The sequence below is a fragment of the Lissotriton vulgaris genome, chromosome 2_1, assembly GCF_964263255.1.
Source record: "Lissotriton vulgaris chromosome 2_1, aLisVul1.2, whole genome shotgun sequence".
Classification (NCBI taxonomy): Eukaryota; Metazoa; Chordata; class Amphibia; order Caudata; family Salamandridae; genus Lissotriton; species Lissotriton vulgaris.
This window is the reverse complement of record NC_141687.1, coordinates 889,496,259-889,517,758: the sequence shown is the minus strand read 5'-3', so window position 1 is coordinate 889,517,758 and position 21,500 is coordinate 889,496,259. Positions and strand designations below refer to the sequence as shown.

General features: G+C 48.3%; 1 protein-coding gene across 1 annotated transcript in view; it reads right to left on the bottom strand.

Moving 5' to 3' along the window:
• IFNLR1 (interferon lambda receptor 1) overlaps positions 1-21,500 on the bottom strand; it is a 271,583-nt gene that overhangs the window by 118,462 nt on the left and 131,621 nt on the right. Inside the window, exon 3 of the mRNA XM_086956424.1 lies at positions 4,293-4,483. Within this exon, the coding sequence (XP_086812550.1) occupies positions 4,293-4,483 (191 nt within the window). The remainder of the gene's footprint in view (positions 1-4,292; positions 4,484-21,500) is intronic.

The window sequence follows — 21,500 nt, the reverse complement described above, 5'->3', positions numbered from 1 at the left end:
GGGGGCTAAAAAAAGAAGTAGGTCACCATCTATGGTACAACATTGAGCTACCTGAATATTAAATGAAGACTACACACACACACACACACACACACACTAAACAGCCTAGTTAAAGTGATAAGGATGTTTAAAGTACTAAGAATCTACCAAGAAGTTCAAATGGAAATGGTTTTGCTCATTACACAGCAAAGTTTTGGAATCAACTACCACAGCAACCAAGAACAGAGCAGTACCTATCAAACTTCTATGAAGACTGTGCTATTCTGATCATCTGTTCTCTTTCCTCTCTTCATTGATGAGCCTGGTGATGACTTAAAAGTACAGTAAGAACTGTATAAAAAAAGATACATTGCCTCTAGGCACTTGAAACATTTGATCAAAGACTGAGTGCATCCACTGCACACCATTAAAATCTTCAGCCTTTATGTTACTCAAGGTTTTCTGAAGTTCTTGCATTCTCCCATGTCAATTATTAGAGGGGGAAGACAGAAAATTATTGATTTTACTGATAACAGTTGAATCAGCCTTATAAAACATTGTACACCAAACTTCGCGATTTATAGCTTGTGAGTCCTGTTCCAGTTTAGAACCTACCATATGCATCAAGAGACAGTGTTGTGCACATATGTTACTAGGCTATCTTTGTGTTTCCAAGTCCCTGGTTGTGCCTCAGTGATGTTGCCCATGCACTGTTGGAAGGAAACCCATATGTCTGGGATTGGTCTGGATGTCTCATATTGCAGAGGGGTATCCTAGACTAATGGTATAACACAGGAGGAACAGTTGCATATGCAACATATTAAAGGGGTACTAAAGCTGGGTGTCAGTGTCAATGACTGGTTAATTCTCCTTCAGGATTATTGAAGAGAAGAAATGAGTGCATCAGCTGGCTCCTCCCCAGTAGATCTGGTTAGAGATTTCAACCTGACTGTCCTTACTCCCACATCATTACGTCAAAGAAACACTACTAGTGTTGAGGCCTAAAACCTATATGGCCTGATTTAGAGTTTGGCGAATGGGATACTCCGTCACAAATCTGACGGATATCCAGACCACCTTATTGCAAGTTCAACAGTGGATGAGCTATCCATCACATTTGGGAGGAGTAACATGCCCTCCATATTCTAAATCAGGCCATAACCTCCTCCGAAATAAATCAGTGGAGGCCCTAATCTAAGAAAGAGAGCTTGACAATCTGAGGTGGAATGGGCATGCCATAGGGAGAAGAATGCTGAATGAAAGGCAGAATAATCAACCTGGGTGAGACATCATCTTGTGACGCGCACTCCAATGTAAGCTGTGGAGAAACTACCCAGTGACAGGAATAACCTGGTGAAAGACCTTGTGGCCTAAGGGTAGTAAGGTGTCAATGAACTAACATCGTGAGAGAAACCTTGCTCAAATGTTCATGAGTTAACCAGGTGTGATATATCCTGATCTTAGGTGCACAGGAAGTAAACAGGTGAGATCTGAGGTACACATGAATTTACTTGTATGGCCACACTCTGATCAGAAGAGCAACAAACTTGGAAAGAGAGACACCAAGATTTGAGGAATGTAGAGACCATTTTCTAAGCTGCAACTGCAGAGAGACAAGCCTGCATAGAGGCAGAGATCTTTGTCCACAAGGCAGATAATCACTTTGTTCTAAAGGTCTGAAATGCTGTCACAGCGAAGATGAGAAAATCAGATATATTAGGGAGAGGCACTCTTGTCAGTGGTGCAGTTCCCCTAAGATAAGTTTTAAATAAGTTTATTGGTACCATAGTCCATTGTACTATCCAAAAGGTAAGACATAAGCATATATAACAACATTAAAACACTCATCCCAATATTATAAACTAGCCAAGATCCACAATATAATACGTTATAATACGAGTAGGTAAAGTCAACAAATCAATTACCGCCCCTTAATATTCTTACCTATTGTTTGTAAAAATGTCCCTTTTGCACTCATTGCCTCAAATGAAAGCACATAAAAACTGTAATGCTGCCCGGCATATTTTGATATTGTATTTCATTAAAATGGGCTTTAAAAATCTATAAATAAACAATGAAAGAGTGATTCCAAATGATTGGCATACCTCAGGAGTCACAACTGTGTTTTAACCACATGCGTGCGGGGGTTATTTTTGCGCTGTGCGGCTTTTTTCCAAAAGCCGCGTTAGATGACGAGCTCAGCTCGTCATCCGCACACGACCACCGTGGCTGATGACGAGCTGAGCTCGTCATCAGCAGCGAACTGGTTAAAAGAACCCTTACTCACTAACCTAGTTGGTGACATGCTTCATCATAGGGTTCCCAACCCGAAGGACTAGTGTGAATCTCTGGTTTGCTGCGATGCCGGATTACAGTGGAGCAGGTTTTGTTGGAATGTGCAGTGAGTGAACAATAACACAGTGAATATTAAAATTGTCTTTACTTATCCTAAACACTTTTAATAATGGAAAAGTAAGACAAGATTAAAAAATGGCGATAGTGGTTGAACAATCATCACATATTCACTTAAGGATGCCAGTGGTCAATTTAACCAGTTAAAACATCCACTATCGCCATTTTTTCTCCTACTTATCCCAGTCATCATCATGTAAAAGAGTTGCGCACCATAAAGAACTTTTGCTTGCACCATCACTTTGCAAGTTTGTAAAATGGGGTCATGTCAAACCCTCCTTAGTCCCTATTGAACTTGCCAAGGATACAGGAAGTGAATGTGCTTTATTAGAACTCCAATGTGGTTTCCAGTCAAGATTTGAAGAGAAATTTGGACCCTACCCTTTCCCTATTAATAAACCATTGATATTAATCACTAAGGGGCATAAGTAGGTAATTCACATTTTGCGATTCTCAAATAGCGATTTTTAAGGAATCGTTATTTGAGAATTGCAGAATGGAATGTAGGTAAAAAAAATCGCATTTTTTTGCGAATCTCAAAAATTCCTTAATTGCGATTAGCAAATTGCGAATCGCAATTAAGGAATGAGTGTCCCATTCCGAATATTTGGAAAAAAGTGATGGCCACCAGTCACTTTCAACCTTAATCGACATTGCAGGTAAATTGTCCTGGTAAACATTAATGCGGTAATCAGCACTTAATTTTATTAACTGGTATACTCTTCAAGAGATCCTCATCACATATTTACTCTACTATGGGATGATCATTATACCTTTTACTTATCTCTGCACCAGAAACTCCATCCAGTGGGTGTCAGCGACCATTCAATTTACTTTTATCGAATCCTTGCCTGTTGCATCTTGTACTAGTTTTCAAAATTCCCTATATTCCTTCGTGTTTTTTGACTAAATCCCCCTTTTTTTTTGTAAATAAATGTTATTGTTTTTCGCAAACAAGATGAAAATCATGTATAATAATACACCAGGTCGTTTTATCGACATTGCACAGAACATTAAATGACACTCCAAGCCCGCGGGGACAAACCAACCCCCCCCCCCCCCCTCCCGAGGACCCCACCCCGTGTCAGTGCGCCTGCGACCAAAACAGAAAAGCTCATCTTACATGGGTACCCTCCGTAAATCATAAATTCTCCTCAGTATGTGATGCAAAGGGGATATTTCTTCAAGACAAACCCATCGGGGGACACTCTACTCAACCTTCCGACGCTAGGTCGGGGCCCAATTGGCACGGCGTCCCTAATCCCCATCTTTCTCTCCCGCACTTGTACCCTCCGCAGGGGTCTGGAGCGCTGTCATTTTGACTGAATCCCCTTAAGCATCGTTTGCCATTTTCTTATGTAGAATTACCTCTTCTTCAGGTTAATTAGTGATCTATATTCTTGTTCGACTCTTTGCAATAATATACAGTGAGACAAAGAGAGAGCGCGAGATTTAAACAGAGTTGGAAAGAGACAGAGAGAGAGGCAGGGAGCTACCATCCAGCTGGCGCTACGTCAGAGGAAGATGCTCTGACCTGAGACCGAGACATTCTCATCTAAGGGTCAAAGGCCCAACCGAGCAAAACATACCTTCTACTCCTTAGCGTAGGAACAGATATAGGTGTGAGACTGTCTGGATTTCAGTTTCCAAACCTTGCTTGAAACTCCTTACATGTGGTAGGGATACTCGGATGTAAGATGGGAACTAGCCTGGAGCAAGACACAGCAATAAGAAGAGAAGTCCTTATCCACCCACTCACTCTTCATCTGGCACTTCAGACCAAATTGGTTAATGTCTTTGAAAAGTTCTGGGCCACAGAGAGGAGTCTTACTAAACTGATTGAGCACCTCCAGGTGCTCTGGCAGTCACTCCGAGCCTTATTAGTTGAGCATGTGACTTACCATCAAAAGCGTATGTGAAATTGTCCTCCGATTCTGTCCAGGGCGACTCCTGCGTCATCACAGATGCTTTCACGCGGGCTTTGTCTTTGTCATAGACTTTATACCCAGCCTTCTCACAGGTGACTTTGCATTGTGTGTCGGAAATATTCTGGCACTGGTGAAGAGGCTCCCAGTTCGGATGACTGCTCTGCCTTGAAGGAAAACAAACAGATCATAAAGATAAAAGTCTGATACAAATGCAAGACTAAAACATATATAAAAAGACACTGTGAGGAATTAAAGTGAAACAGTAAAAAGATGACAGCCAAGAAGAGTACAGGGTATGCATGTGGTGACTTAAGGGAAAGTGAGAGGGAGGGAGTGTAAGAAGAATATTTGAGGATGGAGAAGCAAAGACATGAAAATAAGCTTGAGACAGGAGAATGAGAAAGGAGGGGATGTCAAACCGAGAAAGGTGGGTGAGAGTTTGAGAAAGAGGAAGGTGTGAGAAGCATGGATTTTAAGAAAGAGAATGGATGAGAGAAATTATATCTAGAGAGGAGAATTGAGAGATAGAGGACACCGAGTGATAAAGAAGTGAGGGTAAGTACATTTTTTAGGTAGAGAATACTCAGTGGATGCCTAGGCCGTCACCAGAAAGGAATGTCTTGTTACCAGTATACAAATTAAATTCCCCGCTTTAGATAAATGGGGTATTACAGAAAAGTATGCCTTCATCTGAGGTGGTTAAAATCATGGATCTGGCCCTAGGTGACGGGGAAGGAGATTGTAGTAGCAGACAGGAGAAAATAAGAGAAAAGGTTGAACTAGAGGCATAGCTTGACCGTATGGAAAATGTCCAAATTCTAGAGAGTTCTGTATATGGGCACTCCAGATTGGATGAAGTTTGAGATGAGGCATTGTGACCTTAAGTGCTAATGTCCATGCTGCCTTATGAAGTTTGCCTGTGTACAGCAGAGGCAAGCACAGGCAAGCGCAATGGGGTGGGGCGGGGTGCAGCGGGGCAGGGGAAGCCGACAGATGACGGAATAAGTATTATTTATTTATTTAAATATACCTATTCCGTCGTCTGTCGAGTTTCCCCCACTTCCGCCCCGCCGCACATACCTGTGCCGGCCGCCACTGCCTGTGTATTTTGGATATTGGTGCGATTGATGCCGGGCAATACAGCAGAGCAAGAGCTCTTACAGAAGGCTGCATGTCCATCTAGACAGCTTACTGTGCATAAAACCAGGAAGAAGTGAAGGGAGATTTTGTAACAACGCACTGTCTACTACAAAGATCAAAACATCAAAAATCTAATAAGTGTAACCGGAGTTATGATTTTTTTAAAGAATAAATTGAACATAGGGATCCATTAGGATGGTGGGCGGTGGAACCACCGCGGTGCAGGCGGGGCGGAAAAAACCCTTTTTCCGTCAGCGAGAATCAGCGTGAATCACGTCTGCCATATTAGTAAAGCAAAACATAGCCTGCACCGCCATCAAAGTGCGCCCGCCACCACAGCGGTGAGATCCAATGGAGACTCACCGCCGTGCGGAATGACGTCCGCCCCACTCCACAAATTAGGATGGCCCAAACAAGCAGACGCACCGCAGCGGAGACTCTGCCCAACCGGACATGGCGGAAACTCGACAGCGGGGCGCGATAGCAGAGACCCGGTCCTCTCCACCCGGTCATGAACGCCATGGACCCAGCCCTACATGTGTTTCTGGTGCTGTACCTGCTACAGCACTATCTTCAAATGGGCCGATGCGGACACCGCCGCAGGTACGCAACTACACAAACACAACACATGGCCTGACACAGGGTACAATTCCACCACAGACACCCTGCTGGGGGTCACAACACATCCACAAGGGCACCCACACATGACCCACCTGCCAACAAGTCACCCCACTGCATCCCGGACACACATCGACCGCGAACTTGCAGCAATGTCCCAGTCACGTCACCGCAGCGGTCAACACATGCACACAATGCAGAAGGCAGGGCCACTCCAAGGCATGGGCAGGGCACAAAGACCACATGGACACACCACCCCCAACCACACATCAACACATCCCATTACGTCACAGGCCAGGTGCCCATCCTGTGCACCCCCATGCACAGTAACAAGCACTGCAACAAGCAAGCCCAATACACACCCTGTACCACACAACACACAACCAGGGAGACAGCCACTGCAGGAGTGGCTGACAAGGAACTCACAACACCAATGCCACACACACTGAAGGCTGGTAATACTTGCCAGCACATACACACACAAACATACACACACCTTGGGTGTAGCCACAACCAGAACACACACACAGGGAAGCCTGAACAGATGCCTGCACAAAAACAACACACAAACACCACAGGAACACACACTGAACCTCAACAGAAACAGACATACCCCGTCAGCCAAACTGTGGAAAGGCAATGTGAGCACAAACACAACATGAGTGCACAACCTCATCACTCAGGAACAAAACACAAACAACACAACACAAATCACACAAGAAGTGCACCAGCACAGAACTACACTGCCACATCAAACCAACCACAGATGCACATGAAATTGAAACCAACAAACACCACAGGGCATCAGGGGATGCACATCAGGCAAGGCAATTCAAAGCCCACATTCACACAGCACTGTATGCACAACAAGCAGTGTGTGCACACCAAGCACAACAGGCACACACAGACATGACTGACACAACCTCAACACCCACACCACAAATCAGTACAGCACAAATACAACAGCACACCCAGGAAGTGAAGTAATGCCACAGCCAACACACATACATCCAACACAACAACAACAGATGCACCACCCTGGGATACAAGAGCACAAGCATCTTCACCAGAGCACTGGGCAGCACACACAGCTGAAAAGCACATGACCAATCCTGGATGACTATTAGCACCAGAACAGCACACATAAACCATTGTGGCAATGTCCAGAGTGGGACATCACTCTTGGCCCAAGAACTGCACCACAAAGCGTAGTGTCACAAATGAAGTGATGGGGAGGCACAGACACATGGAAACCAAAGGGACAACTGACATCAAAGTGAACTGACTTGCATGTCAGTAGTAGACATGTAAGGGGCGTACCATACACAAATAGAGTGTAGACCCACAATGCGTAGGCATAAGTGGCACACATAGGGATGGCATTACACCCCACACACACCATGCCATACAGGAGGAGAAAAGGGACCATGTGCCTGCAATGCATGAGAAACACAACCACAATGCCAGTGTGGAGTAGCAGGGCCACGCAGTGTACACAAACACACTCAAGACACATTGATGATCAAACAAACACAACACTGATGTGCAACTCATACACCTTGCACACTTCTAAGTGACCAAAACAACAAGGATGAGTCAGACAGAACTGCATGGACAAACCAACACACTGCACAGTGCACAACAGACAACTCACACATGTGCATACAATCATTTACACAGGTCATGACAATCCAAACAACAGGCACTCAACTCATGGGTGACATATGTGTTGCTATCACAATCCAGGGGCACACACACATCCACACCCACTACAAAGTCACACCCTTCACACTGTACACCTCTTGACCACCCAAGACCACACATCTCATGTAGGCCATGGGACCAGGACTAAGGGCCAACAGAAGATGACCATACACATACACAGCTGGGCACACATAAAGGAAAAACACACATACATCATGACATTGCCCAGCCTGCATGCAAACCTGTGCACAGCATCACACCCTGTGCTGGCAGTGTCCCCCAACTTTACATGGCAACAATGTAGCCAACAATAGCAAACCACTAAAAAGAGAACTGAATGACAGGAACAATAGCCATCACAGATAACACTAGTATCAGTGTATGAATGGACTGAAGACCCTGTCACCCCTGTTTAAAAATGTGATGCGGGCAAAGATCTTGGCAATGTTGAAGTGACACATAGAGCATGGTGCACAGGCAACCAAATGCACACATCAAAAGAACTTGAATATGCAAGGACACTGACAAAACACACAACAGGAGTACCTGACTTTATTCACATATTGCACAGATGTGACAGTAGAACAACAGTAGAGAAGAGCAAAGCACAAAATGCTGATCATATGCAACAGAATCTGCACAGGCAAAGTACAAACAGGAAGGCCAGTGTTCATGGCAGGGTGCACAGCAAGTGCACAAGAGGCTGCACCGGGGAGACTCCAATACAGCAGAGCAACAGGGCCAGTGTCCATGGCACAGATGAGAGTCCAACACAGCAGAGCAACAGGGCCAGTGTCCATGGCACAGGTGTGAGTCCAACACAGTAGAGCAACAGGACCAGTGTTCATGGCACAGGTGAGAGTCCAACACAGCAGAGCAACAAGGCCAGTGTCCATGGCAGGTAGCACAGCAAGTACATGAGAGGCTGCACAGGGGAGACTCCAACACAACAGAGCAACAGGGCCAGTGTCCATGGCAAAGGTGAGAGTACAACACAGAAGAGCAACGGGCCAGTGGACATAGCAAAGTGCAGAATCAGGACATGTGAAGCTGCACAGGCAAGGCCAGAACAGCAGTGAATGACAAGGCCAGTGGCCAGGGAGAAGTGCAGAGTCCGGACATGCAAAGCTGCATAGTGAGTGTGTTTGACTGTACCCTTTCATGGCCAGCAACATACTCAGGTGGTAAACAATGGGCAGGACTAGCACACCTGTATGAGAGACAGATGTATGAGGGGGACTACCACTCACTCTTGGCTGTCGGGACAGCAGGACCACTTGACTGGGGAGACAGAGGCCCAGGTGATGTAGGGCTATCAGTGGTTTGGCAAGCTGGAGGGCTGTTTGGACCAGGTGGTATAGTGGCACGTGGAGGTGGAGTCATGCAGACCTGTGACACAGTGTGGGTGGGAGAAGTTGGAGGGGTACCCTTCCACTTTTTGGGAATCCGAAATGGCTTCCCTAACTTGGCGTTAATGGGAACTGGTGATGACACAACAGGCACACACACCAACTCTCCCACATAAGGTGCAGACACTGGCACTCCCTCTGGTGATGTGCTGAATTCTGCGGAATGCTTTGTCTTGCTAAGCCTGCGGACCACCTTTCCCTGTTTGCCAGGTGTCCCACCTACATTGTACTCCTTTGCCTCTTTGCCAGGTGTCCCACCTAGAGAGCCCTCCTTTGCCTGTTTGCCAGGGCTATCCCCTACAGTGCCCACATCCACCTGCTTCACTGGGCTTGGAATTGGAGTTGATGTGGTGGGGGGATGTAGCCCTGTGCCCTTCCTAGGTGTACCCTTGCCATACAACACCTATCTCTGCGTGACGTTTTTGGGACAGTAGAGTCCTTCGCTGGTTATGCTCCAGAGGCAATTGAGCCTGATGTCAGCCTCATTGCTTTTTCTGCCTTGTTTTTCCCTGACTGGCTCTTGTCTTTGCATTCTTGGGTGGCTCTGCTCTTCTGTGGGGGTGGTGTCTGTGGGTGAGACCGCTTGGGTTGTGTCTGCTGTGTGCTCCTTGTGCTGTATCGTGTTTGTGACGTATGCGAACTGTGGTCACTGTCATCTGATGTGGCCACTGACTGGGGGGTGGACAAAGGCACCTGAGCAGGAATGGAAATATGTGCCTGTTGAAGGGCAGACGTCACTGTGGATGACAAAGCCTGGACTGTACGATGTAGGCCACCTACGTCAGAGTGTTTACCCTCCATGTATGCAACCACTTGCCCTCTTTTGTCATGGTCACTGAAGGCTTGAGCAGGGCGGTCTGGCCCACACAAAGCTGGTGCAGGAGCTCTACAGACTAAGCACTGAGGGCAGCAGGGGGGAAAGGTGCAGGCTCAGTGGTGCCAGGTGTGAATGTGACATGTCCCCTCTTACTGACACGGACAAGGGCAGCACCAGAGGAAGTGGATGGGGGGGTGGCCACTGGCCGCTGTGTGGTAGATGATGATGCAGACTCACCAACCCCTGTGCCTGCAAACATGGATGCATCACCGCTGGCATCAGATGATGTAGTACTCTGTGTCTCCTCCTGCATACTACGGTCCGCCTCAGATGCGCTGGTGAGCTCGGTGTCACTGGCCTCCAGTGCAGCTGTGGTGCTACTCTCGCCACCACTGGTTTCCGGCTCCCTTTCCTCCATGTCCACTGGTGATTCTGCATGAGAGACAGACACAGGGTTGTGTTAGTGTCAACATCAGGACAAAGCAATCCAATCATTGCAGTACAGGAGATGCCCAAATCAACATGGTGACCACCACACCCTGCAATCACATTGCAGCAACACACAACATAGACCACAACAGTGCCTCTAACACTGAATCTCTGCCATGACTGAGCCATGTTGAGGCCACACAGCACAACACCCTACCTGTGAATGAAGTGTACCAGACACACAACTTGCCCAGCTCACACCTAGGGAAATGATGTTGGGACAACACTTACTACCACTGACAGACTTTCTGGGAACAGGAGGGGACAACACACACACCTATTAGGATATGACAGTCCACAATGCCAAGTAGGCCATACCAAGCACCATGTTGTACTCTGGGGCACCTTGTTGTCAGATGTGTGGGCCTCACTGATCATGGTGCATGCAAAGTAGGCACACATGAAGTCACACTCACATAGTGGACCCTGATGTTCAACCTTAAATAGATTCCCAACACTATCCCAATGCAGAAGGACTATGTGGATCCCAACACATCTGACTATGAGAAAGCACAGCAGGGAGGATCACCTTTGTAAGGCCAGTTTGGCCCAATGCATGACACTGGCACCCATCCCAGCAGCCACTCACATGACACAGCACAGAACCACCACACAAACATCACATGGCTCACCGCTGCCACAGGACCTGTACACATGCATCCGCTCACAGCCAAAGTCACCCTCCCCAAATACTCACCCCTGCCTTGCTGCCGATGCTACTTCAGATGTGCATCCAGCTCAGGATGAGTCACTGCTAATATGCAGCCCATCAGTGGTGTCATGTTGCGCCGTGCCAAACGCCCAGTGCAGGCCCAATGTCATCTCTGCTACTGTTTTTTCCAGCCGGCTGATATCGTCCCACCTCTTGTGGCAGTGGGTGCCATGTACCAACATCTATCAGTACATTAGCAAGACACAGACTCATGACCAATTGTAATCTCCCTCCATCACAAACTGGGGGACACCTCACAAGGGCACTCTGCATGGGCCAAACAGATGGGATTGCATGCATTCATGAGGGCGTAATCTCACACACATGCAGGTAGACTGCACTTAACCCCCTCAGTGGCTTGAACACATCTCCTGTCCCATGCATGTCTGGCCATACATACATCACATATCTACCTGTGTCTGTGTGTAGAATCACTATGTGCATGACTGGGCAGCATTCAATGAGCATGTCCTGTGACCATATGTGTATGTAATTGTGTGGCATCGGGGCACATGGACTTACTAACTAAATATCCATCTGCACAAGTGTGGTTGTGTGCAAATATACAGGGCTGAGATGGTGCATGTCTTCATTTCAGTGTGAATGAACAGGAGTAAGGGCCCAGTAAGTTCAGTGATGCTATCTCGTTTGGGTGGGCGGGCACTGGGCCTAGTCTCTGGGTTCACACTGAGTCGAACAACAGGGGCATACAGAGACAATCACCCGAGCAATTACTGTCCTGGCACCTGCATGTCCAACATCCTGTGGCTCTATATGGCTGAGAATGTAACACACTCCACTCACACATACAACTGCAGGCGGGGAAACAGTGACATTGGGGCACACACACTCCCTCGCCCTGGAGACAGCTTGTTTGTCAGTGTATGTCACAACCCCACGCCCTCAGGCATATACTGCAGCAACACAACTACGCCTGACACCCCACCTGCCCTACACCTCCCTTCATGATGACTTACCACTACATTGGGGCCACAATACAGCCTTGCCAGTACCTCGTCCACAAGGACCTCCAGCTCCTCGCTTGTGAATGGACTGGCACGGATCTTCTCTGTCCTTGCCATTCCTGTGGACATGGAACACCTGTGGTGGAAGTGAGTGGTGAGGGGTCCCAGGCAGCAGGCACGTGGGGCAGCAGCAGGAGAGGGTCCCAGGCAGCAGGCACTTGAGGCAGCAGCAGGAGAGGGTCCCAGGCAGCAGGCACTTGAGGCAGCAGCAGGAGAGGGTCTCAGGCAGCAGGCACTTAAGGCAGCAGCAGGAGAGGCTCCCAGGCAGCAGGCTCTGTGAGCAGTGGAAATGTGAGGCTCACTCCCACAGATTTATAGCCCCCTGGTGTCATTTGTAAGGTGCAAAGCTGCAACAATTGGTTGTCCAGGTCTGCCTCATACAAAAGCATCCAATGTCTTCCTCCGCGGTGGTGGAGCATACCTTCCGGAATTTTCAAAACTGCATCATGCCACCGCAATCATCACTACCATTGGCTGTAGGCAATGCTCCATGGGGGTGATGCACCGCCCGGGCCATTCGTTAGCTACCACGATTTGGCCTGCGGAGAATGCCCACTTCCATCTACACATGTCTCCATGGCAATGGCTATCGCACTTTTGAAGGGGGTGGTGCTGCTGTCACACCGCCGGGGCCAGGCGGTAGCTACCTCGATTTGGCCTGCGAAGCATGCCCATCACCATCTACACATGTCTCCATGGCAATGGCTATCGCACTTGTGAAGGAAGTGGTGCTGGTGTCACACCACCGGGGGCAGGCGGTAGCTACCGCGATTTGGCCATCTGAGCATGCCCACCGCCATCTACACATGTCTCCATGGCAATGACTACCGCTCTTGTGAAGGGGGTGGTGTGGTGTCACACCTGCGTTGCCAGGCGGTAGCTTCAGAGATTTGGCCTGCGCATGCTATGGCAATGTCCATCGTGAACACTGCATCAGTACACAGCAGCAACATGGTTAAGGGCACATCATTGAGCACACAATGCCATTATTCCATATAATGAATGCAAGTTGCTTGCAAGGGATTTTTTCTGATGTCTATTGATTTCAAAAATGACTTAGAAACAGGAAATTGATTAAGCTTGACTGACTTTGATTTTATCATCAACTTAAACTAATTAAAGAACCTGTTTTTGATCTGATTCCACATTCATTAATTTGACAAAGGAGTAACAAGTGGATAAGACATTTTTCAATTGTTCTTTGAAGTCCACTTGCGTGTAGTCCACTCTTGTAATAAGTAATCACACAACGAAACAATTTCTATGTAAACAAAAATAACGTTGTATAAAGCTTAATCCGACATAAAACAAGAAGAAGAAAAGATGTGTGGCACATCGGTCTACCTTTGTCAAACTAATGAATGTCTGCCTTTAATGCATGTTTACCTCAGGGACATTTGAATGTCTATCGTATATCATTTGCCCTCTCATCTGTTCCAGTAGTTAACCCGTGGTATTTAACTTCTCTCCCATACCTCCCCATCCTAAGATGCTTCTGTGTAAAGTAAAGGGAGGCCTCCTCCCCCCCTGACCCCCTTCCCCAGCACCCATCCCCTTCACGCCTAAAACTCAAACATAATAAAATGGCTCCAGCGCTGGGTGCTCTGGCAGCAGGTGGGCGGAGGGAGTGCTGGTAAAGAGAGGCTTCTTTGTGGCCAGGCTGGCAGCTGGCAGGTGAGTGAATACTTTGACTGACAGCCTCAAGAATCAGCGAGGGAAGGGAAGACGGACGATGACAGCCACAGAAGGAGGACGTGTGTGTGGGGGGGAGGGGGAGATACTGGGGTGGGACAGACTAACAGACATTGAGAGAGGTAGGTGAAACCCGACAGACGCTGGGGAGGGGCACTGTGGCAGACCACTCTGCAGGCACGCTCAGGCGGTGGGGGTGAGGGTTACAGACGGGGACACATGGGCGGGCTGACAGGTGGAGAGAAATGAAACAGAAGCAGGGGTGGTAGAGAGAAAAATTAGCTGTCAGGAGTCGTACGGCAAAGACTAACAATGTCACACGGAGGAGGGAGGGGTGTCAGGCCTCCCCAGAGGAAGCGGGGAGTGGAGGGAGATAGAGCAGGGGGAGTATCGGCCCCCCCCCTACGTATGTCTCCAATGAGTACCTGAATTGCAAATATAGGAAAAACTCGAATTTATTTAACTCGTATTCTTCAACCGAAAGATAGAATATGGCTCCGTGACCACTCGTCCCACAATTTAGAAATGCCCATCCATCCATCCATCCAGGCACCCACACATCCACCCATGCATCCATCCAGGCACCCACCCACCCATCCAGGCACCCACCCACCCATCCATCCATCCATCCAGGCACCCACACATCCACCCATGCATCCATCCAGGCACCCACCCATCCTTCTATCCATCCATCCGCCCATCCAGGCACCCACCCACCGGTGCTTAAAGTGCTTAAACACAATTCTGATGCTCATAGTTGACGAATGCTGCTTGTTTAATTTCATTTGTGCTTGAATACGTTAATATTTAATAAAATAAACACAATTCAGCTTTTCATTTTTGCTTGAATACGCAATTCTGCTTTTCATGCTATTAATTATAAAATATATATGCTCTTGATATGAAGGGAAGATTGGAGGCTCGACAGCACCAAAGTCTGGCTAGCTTTCCGTCAGACCACCTGTTGGTGCAGTTATTGACGCTGTAATTGCTGAATATCTGCTTTTCATGCTAATATTTAATAAAATAATGCTCATAGTTGACGATGTATCCATTCAATTGTGCAATACGATGTAATAGTTCACGTTCGTCAGACCACCTGTTGTTGCAGTATTGCACTCGTTAACGCGGTGCTTAAACACAATTCTGCTGCTCATAGTTCACGAATGCTGGTTGAATACGTTAATATTTATTTAAATAAACACAATTCTAATTAATAAAATAATGCTCATAGTTCACGATGTATCCAATTCTGCTGCTTGTTTAATTTCATTTTTCCTTGAATACGCTTGTTTAATTAAATAAACACAATTCTTCTTTTCATTTTGGCTTGAATACGCAATTCTGCTTTTCATGCTTAAACACAATTCTGCTGCTTGTTTAATAAGCTTGTTTATAGCAATCGTTAACGCAGTGCTCATAGTTCACGATATATCCATTGAATTGTGCAGTACGATGTAATAGTTCACGATGTACATGTTATTGCGATGTACTTGCATGCGTCCTGAAGACATGCGATGCGATGACGGGCGCGATGTAATAGCCGCGTTGCAATGGCAGCGCGATGCGATATATCCGTTGTAACTGGTGTTTCCCACCCAACAGCATTCACACCCACGTACAAAGTGATGGCAGCCCTCCACTTTTTGGCAACTGGTTCCAGGAGACTGTGGCCAGCGCGGCAGGTAGGCCGCAGCCCATGTTCAGCCTGGCGCTGCGGGATGTTCTTGCAGCCATGATGATATATAAGGATCGATACATACATTTCTCCAGGGGAGCAGAATTGGCCGTTGTGAAGGGTGACTTCTATCCCCTTGGGCACATCCCCCATGTCGTTGGTGCCATCGATTGCACCCATGTCGGTCTGCTGCCACCACAGGCGAGTGAGCACATTTTTAGGAATCGTAAACATTATAATTCGATGAATATGATGGTAGTGTGCCTTGCGGACATGACCATATCACCTGTGTGTGCAAGATTCCCCAGCTCAGCCCATGACTCGTAAATCCTGAGGAACAGCATGGTGCCCGGGATGATGGCAAATCTGGTTCCTGAGGGTGCTTGAATTGTGGGTGAATATGTCTAGTGATATGGCGTGCTGTGTGTGTGACCTGTTGCCCTCTGCCTGTGCAACTTTGTAATGTGTGTTTGTCATTCCTAGGTGACTCTGCATATCCCAGCGATACATGGCTGCTGGGTCCACTACAGAATCCCAGGACCCCGGCTGACATCAGCTACAATGAGGCACGTAGCAGGACCCGACGTGTCATTGAGCGGACTTTTGGCCTGCTCAAGTCAAGATTCCGCTGCCTGGACAGGACAGGAGGTGCACTGTCATACTCGCCTGGAAAGGTCTGCAAGATCATTGTGGCATGCCGTATGCTGCACAACATGTCCATTCACAAGGGGATTCCCCTGCTACAGAAAGATGGTGAGGACCCATGCCACTGCCTGCTCAAGGACCTGAGTTCAGTGATGAGGACAGTGGAGAGGAGGAAGGATTCGACATGAGTCAACAGCTCATCACCCGCTACTTCACTTGAAGGTGGGTGACGAGGTACAACTTGTACATTGTCTGGTGTGATTGTTGTTGTCATGTAGGGCTATGTGCGGATGGTACAGACAGGCACATGTTTAGTCACCTGTGTGTGGAAATGTGGCACCGACATTTTACCTGTGAACATGTACAGAACTCTGTCGACACGTGCTGCACATTTTGTTGTCTGCCTGTTGACTTGTGTAGATGGTTGGTATAGTGTAATGTCTGTGATGCCACACTCACGCCAGTGACTATTGTTTTGTTGTGTCTCCCTAGGTGCCTACAATTTTTCAAAGGCCTACGTACTGTACATCTTTTGGCATACATTATGGACATTTTGAACAGTGGAAATGACAAATCGACACCAATTGAAGTGTGTAAGGTATTTTATTCGCAAAGTTAACATGTGAGGGGTGTGGGCAGATCTACATGAAGGTAGTGATGGAGCAGTGAGTTGACAGTCATGGTAAATGAGATGTAAGAATTGACACCACATGGATGTGGTGACACAGTCCAACAGACAGGTGCCATTCACAAGGCAGTGTGGTGAAAGAAAGTCCAAACCGTCAATGCAGTGGGGAAGATGGTTGCCCTCAGGGCTGGCTCCATGACTGGCGTTTGGCTGGTACTTTGTGACCAGAGACTCCCAGGCTCTTTTTAGGATGGCCCCTTGCTCGCTTGGCCGGGGGGGCCCTGCTGCTGGGCCAGCGGCGTCTGAGGACTCACCCCTCTCTGTGGCCGCAGGGGAGGATGGTGCACTGTCATCCTGCAGCACAACAGAGGGGGGTGGAAGTGTTGTTTGGGATGACACTTGCTGGCCCATGTGGTCCACCATTTGTCCAAGGCGTGTGTTGATGGACCTCATTAGCAGGATGAGCTCACGTAATAGTTCGTCAGACTGACCACTTTGTCCCTGGACCTGTTCGTATGCCCGATGACTCTGGTGAAGAGGTCCAGGGATGGTGTCCCAACCTCCTGAGGTCTGGGGGTGACCCTGGCCCTCCCACCTGCCCTGCTGCCACGGACCTGTTGCCTTGCCACTTTGGGTCCACGCACACTCTCCCTGCCGTCCAAAGTTGTTGGTGTGGGCTGGTCATCCCCTGGGGCAGGGAAGGTGCTGCAGGTGGCACTGGTCGTGGTGGCAGATGTGGCAGTGCTGGAGGCACAGGCCGTAACTGCAGGGGTCTGCTGTGCAGTTGTTGTTGCAGCAGATGTGGTGGAGGTGAGAAGGGGGGGCTGGGACCTGTTGCTCCCTGGGATACCAGATGGGCTGGCCTGGAGCTCATCGTCCAGAGAATCCTGGGAGTCTACATCCGCGAGTCCATGTACCGGGGGTGGAGACTGGCTCTGCTGGTCGTTGTTGCTGTGCTCAGCAGTGAGTTTTTCATCACCTGTGGATTAGATGGAGAATGGTCAGTGTTGTGCACTGTGCAAGAATTCTGTTAGCTGTGTGTCATCCACTGTCTGTACACTATACATTTGACTGATCTTCAATAGTTTTGGTTAGCGCAATACTGTGCCTCATTACATGTTGCAGAGGTACATCAATTACTCGTACATTTCAGATATTGATGCATTGCATGCCCTTGGTGCTGTGTGATGCAGGTCTCCCACCCACAAACAGCCAGCCCAGAGAAGATGGCTACCTACCTGTAAGTTTGTTTGGTGAACAGTGCAATGGCTTAAAGGTGCTCCTGGGTGGGGGAGGGCTCTATTCTGCTCAGGTGTGGGACAGGGGACATGGTGGGAGTGGTAGTGCAAGCCTCCCACCCCCAAACAGGCATCACTGTGAAGATGGCTACCTACCTGTCAGTTTGTTTGGTGAACAGCGCAATAGCTTCCAGGTGCTCCTGGGTGGGGGAGGGCTCTATCCAGCTCAGATGTGGGACAGGGGCAAGGTGGGAGTGGTAGTGCAGGTCTCCCACCCCCACACAGGCCTCACTGTGAAGGTGGCTACCTACCTGTACGTTTGTTTAGTGAACAGCGCAATGGCTTCCAGGTGCTACTGGGTGGGGAAGGGCTCTATCCAGCTCAGGTGTGGGACAGGGTGGCATGGTGGGAGTGGTAGTGCAGGCCTCCCACCCCCAAACATGCCTCCCAAGCAAGATGCCTACCTACCTGTTAGGTGAGGGTGAACAATACAATAGCTGTATACTGTTTCTGGGTTGGTGTGGAATGCTACATCCTGCTTAGGGGTGGGACAGGGGGCATGGTTGGAGTAGTGATACAGGCCTCCCACCCCCAAACAGACCTCTCAGGCAAGATGGCTTCCTACCTGTTAGGTAAGGGTGAACAATGCAGTGGCTGACACATGCTTCTGGCTGGTGTTGGGAGAGGGCTCCATCTTGGTAGGCTGTGGAACAGGGGGCATGGTGGGAGTCGTGGTACAGGCCTCCCACCCCCAAACAGACCTCCCAGGCAAGATGGCTTCCTACCTGGTAGGTGAGGGTGTACAATACAATGGGGATTTGGTTTTACAAGACAGTGCATATCAGCATGTTGGTTAACATTTCTTTGTACGAAATAGCCTCCACTCCCCCAGATACTCCTGTGTTTGAAACTCTCAGGATACAGTATGGCAAGCACCTTCTCCTTCGATGGTGTGAATGTTTTCTGTGGAATGGGAGGGCCAGTGCCAGTCCGGTTAGCCAGCTCCCAGTTCTTGCTCCTCCTCTCTTTGACAACCCTCTTGAGATCATGCCACCCCTTCATGATCTCCTTCTTGGATCGTGGGGTGGTCCCTACTGCATTGACCCTTTGTACTATCCTTCCCCACATTTGTGTCCTTGTGGCTAATGGTGTCTGTTGGACCAGGCAACCAAACAGTTGTGGTTCCACTCTCACTATCTCATTGACCATGAATTTTTGCATTTTCTGAGATGCCATGGTGTGTGCTGTTTGCAGTGTTTGTGGGTGCAGGGGTGTGTGTAGTGTGTTGTGTGCTGGGGGATTGTTGGTGCTGGTGTGATGGTGGTAGTGGTGGTGTTGGTGGTGCTGTGTTGTCTTGCCTCTCCTGTCAGGTCTGGTGTGTGCCCTTCTCTTCTGGAGTGTTGTAAAGGATTGTGGTCAGTAAAGGGGCAGGTTTTATACTCAGTTATGTGGGTGTGTCCAAATGGGATTTTGCTGTCAGGTGTGTTGTGGGAGTTGTCCTGGATTTCTTTTTTTTATTGGCATTTATTTTTCCATTGGTATGTGTTTTTTGTATTTGGGGGTATGGCTACTTTGATTGGTGCAATGTTTGGCATTGCTGCGGTGTTTTAGCATTGTCCGCCATGTTTGTCAAGTATCTTCCGCTGCGGTGGGTATGTTGCAGCTCTTCCACTGTCTATCCCATTCACTCCTGTGTGCAACCGGGGCGGTCGGAAACAGTTGATCGTACCGTGGGACCATCGGGGATATACTATTTCCCGTGCGGTGTCTCTGCTTTGCTTGTGGCGGGTTGTAGCTTTTCCGCTGCGCTTCCTACCACCGCGGTTGGTTTTTGGACCTCACCGCCCGCGTCAGGCGGTGTTTGTTAACCCGCTACTGCCGCGGTCGGACTTTTTTGGCAGTTGTTCGTAATTTGACTGCCGGTTTATCTGCGGTCCCGGCGGGCGATTGTTTCCCGCCTCCATGGCGGTCGGGTTGGTTTTCCGCCCACTATCCTAATGGGGCCCATAGTGTTTAAAGCACCAACCGGGGCTATCTCATTGCTCTAGCCTGGGCCAAATCCAAACATTCAGGCTGACCACAATGGAGCATGGGTCAGATATTGGACCAGCCTGCACGACCTGCAAAGTACCTCAGTTCCGTCATCGAAGGAGCCGATATGCAGGAAGCAAAGAGGCAACGTGTCATTGTTGAACCACAGCATGAAGGTGATGCGTTAGCGCAAAGTCAAAGATGCGCCAGAGTCCAGGTGCTATAGCAAAGGAGTTGGAAGTCTTGATATCCCTGAGACTTCAAAATAGGAGGCAAGCCAGCAAGCCCTTGGAGTCACTTTGGTACTGGGTTGGAGAGATGCAGGTCCAATCCTCTCTTACAGGTAAGGAGGGCAGCAGGCAGCAGTCCAGCAGAGCGGCAGTGCTTTCAGCAGCACCAAAATCCTTGTTCCTTGCAGAGTATTCATAGGTCCAGACGTTTACTGAGTTGGTGGTGTCAGAGGCCCAGTGCTTATACCCAGTTGCACCTTTGAAGAGGCCCAGCCCTTCCTGGCCTGGCTTCAGACACACTACAGAGAGGGTATGCAGCCATATGTGTGGGTGCAGGACAAAGTCTATTCAGAAGTAAGTCTATCACAAAAAAGGAACTCAGAGGGAAAGAACGGACAGGGTTGCCCTCCACTCAAAGACTATCAACAACAAAAAACCCTGTCTTACGGACGTGAGTTATGTCAGTGGATTTTATAACAGACCAGTCAAATAGTCCTGATCACTGTTATACTCCCCTAAATATCTTATTTTGCTTCGCGGATGTTTACTGCACTACGTCCACAGTTTTGTCACAAGCAGATTTTATCTGCTACCACTTTTGGTTTGTTGTTTTGGACACATTTTCTTTTGAACTGAATGACGACCAATGATGAGAAAGGGGCCTAGTCTGGAGATTACATGCCAGTTGCCCCGAGGCTGGTGTTCCCGTGAGGTGTCATTTGGTTTTTCACATATTTTTGTGCAGAACTCTGCCTGTTTTCAATCTTATGTGGTGGATACTTGGTATTGAATAAGGTTTCACACAGCTGTCTGTTGTTGTTCTATGCGACTGTCAAGAACTGTTGGCCAATAGGTTCTCTCTTTTTATATCCTTAAAACTGTGGACATAGTGCAGTAAACATCCCCAAAGAAAAATAAGATATATAGGGGAGTATAACAGTGATCAGGACTATTTGACTGGTCTGTTATAAAATCCACTGACATAACTTACGCCCGTAAGACAGGGTTTTTTGTTGTTGTTGATATTCAGAAGTGTCAGCTCCTCCCTTTCCATCCTGAAACAGATGGCCCATCAGGATGTGGATGGCCCATCAGACTCACCTAAGCTCTTTGTGCATGGCTGTC